Raw genomic sequence first — 9,090 nt, forward strand, 5'->3', positions numbered from 1 at the left:
AATGTCATCTAATACAGAGGGAAAAATTACATTCATACACGATATTAACTTGCAGTCTTCTTGACAGAGGACAAACCATGCAGAAACTTCATGAATTATTTAAATAATGAAAGAAAGAAATATAATTACATCTGATTCAAAAGGTGGAACTAATAATAATATCAGATCATTCGTAATTGAATAATAAAATGCATGAAAAATGATTGGAAATTACGTTATAAAATAAAATAATTTGAAAAATACGGCAAACTACTATATTTACTTCATGGAAGATGACTAGAAGATGGAATCAGTTTCAAGGCGTCTCCACATGTAACGATGAATTGGAAGGAAAAGCTATCTCCAAGAAAATCTCGACATGTGAATCAAGAAATCTGTGGAAAGTTTTCCCTCCCTTGAGATGTTTCTTGAGACCGGGCTCCTTCAGATAAACCGTATTGTGTAAAGACGCTTTCAGAGTATCAATATCTGACGCTATAAAATTAAATAAAAATGATAAAAATATTTCATCATAACAGTGAACATGATCCCTTACAATGAGGGGCAAGCCACATAAAGCGTTTTTCAGGCGAGTTGGCAGGGCAGGACGCTCTCCGATTGGCTGATTGGGTTGGCATTCGGGAATCAGCTGATAATCAGCCAATCGGAGAGCGTTCTGCCCTGCCAACTCGTCTGAAAACCTCTTTATGTGGCTTGGCCCTAAGTTTATCATAAAAAATTAATTGATGATAAAAATTTCAAGAATCAACTTAAATTCATTGCGATGATGATTTTCCGATATTCTATTATATCAAAGAGTTAATAAATAATGTATTTATAAAACATAGTGGGTTTTTTTATCTCAATTGGGTTTTTACTTGTATTTATTTATTATTATTATACAAAGGCGACTTTCTAGAAGTATTTTAAGCCTAGGTGATGATGATGGGATGAATGATAAATAAAAAACAACTAACTTGACCAACTAACATCAAATCGAAAACTTTGAAGTTGTCACAACAGTTGTGAGTAGTTACTACTCAGTTATTTAGTATTTATTCAGCAACTATTAAGTTAGTTAGCGAAGGACTAGTTTCAGTTGGTTTACCATCACCAATCTTGAGTAAACTGTTGAGGGTTATCACTATTTTATTAAAAAAGTAAAAAAATTGTATCTATAACCTGTTTATAAACTCCGTTGGCTCTCTGTGTTCATTTACTACAGTTAACAAGATTTAATGGTGTCATAACCGAGACTAGTCTCTCAAGAAATTTTTTCAATAAATACAGTAAAATCTCAATTATCTGACCTTTTATTTCTGTGTTTTCCGACACTCTCAACTATAAACGAAAGACGATCACCAACTTTCGACCCAGGTTCAAATATGTAGAGCGATTACTAATTTAATTTGGTCAAATGAGTTGTATTTTACAAGTTTTCAATGTTAAATTTTTTTCAGTTTTCAAACCTGGTTTATCACTTTTGTATTATCCGATTATCAAGATTTTTAGATGGTTTAGGTAGGATAATCAAAATTACTATATAATATAAATTAAGTGGAAGTAATAAACTTTAAGTCTATTCATTCAATATGGAACCACATATATCCACCACAATATCAACCCAACAGCTACACAGAAAAATATCAACAGCTTTATAAAAATTTTACACCAAAATAACATCGACTATTGTAAATTCTTCACAATGGAAATTGTAAAGGTCTCTTCACACCTGTCGTAGCTAGAAATACGCCTTCGGAAGAAGTAGTCGTCCTATCTCCTGTTATTAAATCTACGCTACGCTGGTGTGGAATGGACAAACTGATCAACATTGGGAGATAGTACGGCTACGTCTTCCGAAGCTACGCTACGCTAGGTGTGAAGAGACCTAAAATCCTTTACAATAGAAATTTTACACCTTACACTAAACATTGTAAATTCTTTAGAATTTAATTTGTAAATTCTTTACAATAAAAGCTTTACTCCAAACTTACATTGCAAATTCTTCTACACCAAGTAAACATCTTACATTAACCATTGTAAATTCTTCAGAATTGAATTTGTAAATTCTTCACAATAAAAGCTTTACTCCAAACTTACATAGCAAATTCTTCACTTTAAATGTTTCACAATATAAATTTTACACCAAAATAGCATCAACTATTATACATTTTTTAATGATAAAAACTTTAGAGTGGAACCATAAAGAGAGCGATTTGCCATCTGCGATCCTGAATGTTTAGATGTTTATATGTTTGTATTGCACCGGATCTCGAAAACGGCTCTAACGATTCTCACGAAATTCAGAACATAGTAGTTTTATAATATAAGGGTTCGATTGCACTAGGTCTCATCCCTAAGAAAACTCGCTGAAAGACATTAAAAGGAAAATTATTATTCATCCTTGGGAAAACAACTGATAATAATATTATTTCGACGTCAGTTGGTGATGGAAATGAGTGAGCGCGAGCTCATGCGTGTGGGACTGTGTCAAAATTATGACTCAGCTGTTGAACTTTTGTACTCATTCAATGAGGTACTTAGTGACGGTTGCAAACAAGCCGGGTTATTTTCAATCCTGATTAATTCCAGTACATCCATCTTTTTGAAATGGTCTTCTCTGATTTGGTTCACGTGAAGTTAATCAGGATTAAAATTTAACCCGCTTTTGTGCAACTGGGCCTTTGTGAGGGGAAATTTTTGCATTCCTCTTGGAATTAATCTCAATTTACTGTGATTCGATAGAACATTTCTGTATGAATGTTATTATAATTTCTTCTTTCGTAATACATTTTTTATGCTGTTGTACTCCAGAGCGAAGCTCGGTCCCCGATATTCTAGATATAAACATAGGAACCCATGTGATATCTAGATCGCATAATCTTATAATTATATAGTAGATATAGAAACCACCTACAGGATCGCACATGGCAGATAGCTCTCTAAGCTGCCGCACCCTTACACCAATCGAACATCGACTATTGTAAACTCATCACAACAGAAGTTGTATGTTCACAATATAGACTTTACACCAAACGTACATCAACCATTGTATATTTTTTACAATAGAAATTGTAGACCTTCGGAATATAAACTTAACACATAATAGCATTGATTATTGCAAACTGTTCACAACAAAAGTTGAAGACGTTTATAATATAAACTTTACACCAAACGTAAATCAAGCATGGAATACTCTTTACAATTAATAGACATAGTAGATCTTTAGAATAGTAGCTTTACATCATACTAATATCGACTATTGTAAACTATTCACAACAAAAGTTGTAGATATTCACAATATAGATTTTTACACTAAACATACAACTATTGTATACTCTTTACAATAAAAAATGGAGATCTGTAGAATGAAAACTTTACATCAAACTAACATCGACTATTGTAAACTCTTTACAACAAAAGTTGTAGATCTTTACAATATAGACTTTACACCAAACGTACATCAACCATGGAACACGATAAAAATTATCAAGTACCCTTTATTTCATTGCAACACAAAAATACTAGTTTCAACTCTTCAAGAGATATTTTCAAGTGTTGTAATGAAAAAAGGGGTAATTGATATTTTTTTATCGTGCTTTAATAATCAGAAGCCCTGAAAAAAGAGAATATCAAACATGGAACATGTCATTTACAATAGAAATTGTAGATCTTTAGAATATAATCTTTACACCAAACTAACATCGCCTTCCTGTTTAATAAAATTATTATTCAGCCTCACTCCACCCGCATTTCTAGCACGTTTAACATGACTGATGACATGACTACAATACTCGTTCACATCGTCAAACTGCTTTTGATCACAAATCAAACATTTTGTTCCATCCTCCCAATGAACACTTTTCACATGCTGCACGAGGGCAGTGTTGTCATAGTGGAGTGTTTTAGGTAGGGTGCACAGTGGACAAGGTATGGCGGTGTACTCTCTGTGGCACACGATCACGTGACGTCTAAGATTGGCGAAGTAGGAGAAGGACGAAGGGCACAGTTTGCAGGTGAAGGAACGTGTGAGACAGGACGAGTGAGTGATTTGATGCGCTCGAAGCGCCGCGCGTTGGTTGAACGCACGCGGACATTGCTCGCACTGGAACGGACGTTCGCCGGTGTGGATACGTTCATGTTTGTGACGTGTTCCCGAATCGCCGAACGCTTTCTCGCACCATCGACACGCGTACGGTCTCTCCCCTGTGTGACTCCTCCTATGTATCAGATACCCATTCTTCGACCGGAAATTCCGCTTACACTCCTCACATGTAAACAAGCCTCCACTCTCTATGATCCCCGCCCATCTATTGTTCACACTACTCAACGAGCATCTATGTTTCCGGAAGTCTCGGCTTGATGGGTATGATCTGTTGCAAGTTTTACAGTAGAATCTGATTTCGTTCAGACATTGGTTTTTCTTTTTCGGTGATCTTTTACTCCGAACTGAGTCCCATTTCAGGTATTTTGCAGCGGAGGCTGCCACGTTACACAGTGCCTCCAAACTACTGAAACCGGAATCATTCTCAATGTAATTTGTATCTTGAAGAACTGTTTCACTAAGACCCTTAATTGCTTCCTCTAGTCCAATTGAAGCTACTCCCTGTCCAATTCCTAGTCCATTTAAAGGATCTTCCTTTACTTGTTGAATTCCTAGTCCATCTGAAAATACTCCTTGTCCAATTCCTAGTACATTTGAAGGTTCTTCCGTTACTCCCTGTTTCTCCCAAGATTCATTCGAAGCTCCTTTATTTACTTCATGAATTCCTAGTCCGTTTAAAGCTTCTCGCATAGAAATCTGACTCTTTCTTAATCTATTTGAAGCTTCTTCCTTTATTTGTTGAATTCCTAGTCCATTTGAAGCTTCTCTTATGAAAACCTGACCCTCCCTTAGTCTATTTGAAGCTTCTTCCTTTATTTTTTGAATTCCTAGTCCATTTGAAGCTTCTCTTATGAAAACCTGACCCTCCCTTAGTCTATTTGAAGCTTCTATTTCTCCCAGTCCAACCCCTAGTTTATTTGAGGCTTCTCCCATTACTCCCTGTATAGTTCCTTGTTGATTTGAAGCTAATCCTATTCCTCCCTGTCTATTCACTAGCCTATTTGAAGCTTCTCCAATTCCTCCTTGTCTAATCCCTAGTCTATTTGAAGCTTCTCCAATTCCTCCCTGTCTAATCCCTAGTCTATTTGAAGCTTCTCCAATTCCTCCCTGTCCATACCTCAATCCATTTGAACCTCCTTCTACCTGCATACTACCTTCCACAACCTTATCTTTACTAATCAAGTAATTATAATCCTCTTTCAAAACCCTACATTCCTTCTTATCCTCTTTAATTCCTACATCACAAATAGATTGTTCGGACTTCTCATAACTTTGTGCCTTATTAGATGTATAAGTTCTCATATGATCTCTTTTCAATTTCTTCACCTCTTTCTTCCTACTATTTTTATCTGTCTTTTGTCTCACACTTTTTGTAACTACCGTACTATTGATATCCTGTTTTCTCACACTGTTTTGTATTGTACTATTGTTCGCCCCATTTTTAACTATGTTAAGTAAAGAATTATCACCTGTGATAAGATTTTTATCAAAAGGTTTCCATTTCACTACACCTGGTATTATTTTTGATTGCTCTATACAATAATTGACATCATTTTCACATTTTTTATCCAACGATTTCTCTAGTACTGGTACTAATCTTACTAACACTATGGAATATTTGGCATCATTACTTGGATTAATGTAGTTCGTTTCTGATAAAATCGGTGTATTATTGTCACATTCACCTGTCTTGTAAACTATAGAGTGATTAGCATTTTCATCATGATTAATTATTGTCGTTTTTTTGTAGATAACATCTGTCGATTTTGCTGTATTTTGTTCACAATCAATCATTTTATTCCGATTATCCTCTACAGTCATCGTTGTACTAGAAATTTCAATTGAAGACACTTCAGACAAATTTGAATTATCACAATTAATTGACACATTGTACTCATTCTTCTTGAAGTCTCTGCTATGTCTGTTTACCTCTCCATTACCAAATGCATTGTAGACATTATTTTCAAAGTCATCAAATATATCTTTTGGATTATTCATGAGAGTGCCCGTGGAACTATCGGAGTTATTTTCCAACTTGATTGTATTCTCCCCCAAATATATCACTTCTTCCGTTACTTCTTTTCTACATTCATTGGAAAAACTCAAATTATCTTCATTATGCATCATATCCTCATTTTTATCTTCCTTTCTCATGCACTCATTTACTCCTTCCAACTCCAAATCTCGCATTACATCTCCTGGCACTTCTACCTTAAAATCTTGAAAACAATCTACATTTTCTTTATTATCAGTTTCAACCACAACTTCATCTTTTATTCTTGTAGTACAATGATTTACTTCTTCAAAGTTCATAACTTCCACTACATCTCCTGGCACTTCCATCTTGAAATCTTGGAAGATATCTTCATTTTCTTTAGTGTCAGTTACAATCACAACTTCATCTTTAATTCTCGTAGTACAATCATTTACTTCTTCGAAGTTCATAACTTCCATTACATCTATTGGCACTTCACTTTTACAATCTTGAAAAGAATCAACAATTTCTTCATGGTCAGTTTCAAATACAACTTCGTCTTTTACTCTCGTATCACAAACATATTCTTCTTCAAAGTTCAAACCTTCCCTCACATCTCCTGGCACTTCACTTATACATTCTTCAAAACAATCCGCATTATATCCATTATAAATTTCAACCACATATTCATCTGTTTTTCCGATACATCTACTTTCTTCCTCCAAGTCCACATCTCCCATATCTCTTGGCACTTCTATCTTTATATTTTCATGAAACTTCTCGTCATTTTCACAATTAACCCTAACTTCATCATGCTTTTTTAAGCATCCATTTTCTACCTTCAGATCACAATCGTTCATCACGACTCTTGAGTTCTCAAGTTCACAATTTTCGAGAAAATTCACATCATGTTCACAATGAATCCCATCTTTTCTGATGTCACATTCACCCTCTCGCTCCAAGTTATCCCCCACTTTATCCTCAACCTTCAAACCACACACATCTTCCTCAGGTTTTCCAAAAACATCATCAACTTTATTCCCCACCGCCACCTTGATATGTTTATCGAAATGAGCAATCGTCTCCTGTTTACTGTGCAATACCAACTGACACAAATTACAAAACCTCACATTTCCCCTCATAACATGCACTCTGATATGCTTCCTTAGGGTGATTCTCATATTGAAACTCATTGGACAGACGGGACATTTAAGGGTGGGTGGTTGGCTATGGATTGACATGTGTTCTAGAAGGGAATCGTGGTTGGGGAAGGATTTTTCACAATGTTTACAAAGATAACGGTGGAGTTTTTTGTGTTTTAAAAGTGAATCATTGTTGGGGAAGGTTGTTTTACAGTGTAAAGGACTGTTATCGAGTTTCATATGTTCTAGTGGTGAATCATTGTTTGGAAGGGTTGTTTTACTGTGTATACAAGAACTTTCATGGAGTTTCATGTGTTCTAGTAGTGAATCATTGTTGGGAGAGGTTGTTTTACTGTGTATACAAGAACGGTCATGGAGTTTTATGTGTTCTAGAAGTGAATCATTGTTGGGGATGTTAGCTTTACAGTGAATACGAGATTTGTTGTGGCTTTTCGTGTGTTCTAGAAAGATCTCGTTGTTGGGGAAGGTTTTTTGACACGGAACACAAGAGCGAGGCTGTTCTATTGAGTGTACTCTTCTATGTTGCTTCAAAGCACGCACAGTGTGGAATGCACTAGAACAATACTTACATTTGAAAGGCTTCACTCCGTTATGTAGCTTCTCATGGGCTTCTAAACTATGTCTCAACTGAAACGTTTTGGGACAAAATCCGCAGCCCCACTCTGACTGTGACTGACAGTGTGTCTTCTCATGACGTTGCAGAGAAGCCTTCTGGTTGAAGCCTTTGCCACACGTGTGACACGTGTAGGGTCGCACAGCCTGATGTATTACCATGTGTTTCATAAGCGTGTGGCTGGTAATGAAGCCTTTGCCACAAATGTGACACGTATAGGGACGTTCGCCAGTGTGTAGCCGTTGATGGATGAACCAGGATTTGCGCGAGGACAAATGTTTGTGACAAGTCTTGCATGTCCATTTCACTGGGATGTTCCCCTGGTGGGTGACTTTGCAGTGCCTGAAAATTATTTATAAGGTTTTGTTCAATATACAAGTGATAGATTTCATTCATTTATTGGGGTTACAGTACTTATTATGTAGTAGTCTATTTTCTATTGTTTTTGGTCTTGAATGCATTGTATGACAATTGTCTATAAATAGTATGACAAACAAATCAATGTGAAAAGTGTTTCAAATTAATAACCTATGACAATTTTCTATAATTATGGTATGATGAATATGAATAGAGTTCCAAATTGATAAACTAGTACCTTTTGTTTTCTGAATAAATGACATGTTTAGGCAATCATGCCATTCTCTAGTGTCAACTAAGTAATAGAATTGAATTTTCTTTGCATTTCCAATTCTACAATTTCTCGATCAATGCCCAGGCATACCTGGACATATCGCATCATGAACAGAAACACTAAATTGTAATCAATTGACTAGGATTGTCAAAATACTACAAAAACTTATGTAACGCCATGAGCAGGCAGCGTTGAGTATTCAACAATTACAACCTGATCAGTCACTCAGGTTTCCATTCAGAAATTCACTCAAGCTGTGAAAACCTCTTTCAATAACCCACTGAGTAATTGCATTGAGAAACAATAGCGTAAGTACATATCCCATGGTATAGGGTGTTCATGTCCCAACTTTTACTGTTATCTCAAGCCGATTTTTACTGTTATCTCAAGCCGATTATTGTCGTTTTTTTAGTGTTTTGACCGGGTAAGAGTGTATCAACGGCACACTACGAGAGACCACCAGCGTCATAAAGCTTCACAGGAAAGAACTGCGTGGACTATCAGCTTGAGATAACAGTGGAAGTTGCGACATAAACGCCCTATACCATGGGATATCTACTTACGCTATTGTTTCTCTATGGTAATTGCCACTAATATAATATTTTTGAAATTGTTGTACCGTGC

General features: G+C 35.8%; 1 protein-coding gene across 1 annotated transcript; it reads right to left on the minus strand.

The window, feature by feature from the left end:
* Positions 1-127: 127 nt before the first annotated feature.
* On the minus strand, positions 128-8,180 carry LOC120353218. The gene is made up of 2 exons (XM_039436049.1): positions 4,948-8,180; positions 128-4,866 (listed from the first exon to the last, which is right to left on the minus strand). The coding sequence occupies exons 1-2, from the start codon at positions 8,003-8,005 to the stop codon at positions 3,668-3,670; spliced, it is 4,257 nt and encodes a 1,418-aa protein (XP_039291983.1). The 5' UTR covers positions 8,006-8,180; the 3' UTR covers positions 128-3,667.
* Positions 8,181-9,090: the final 910 nt, after the last annotated feature.

This window comes from Nilaparvata lugens, chromosome 10, assembly GCF_014356525.2.
Source record: "Nilaparvata lugens isolate BPH chromosome 10, ASM1435652v1, whole genome shotgun sequence".
Taxonomy (NCBI): Eukaryota; Metazoa; Arthropoda; class Insecta; order Hemiptera; family Delphacidae; genus Nilaparvata; species Nilaparvata lugens.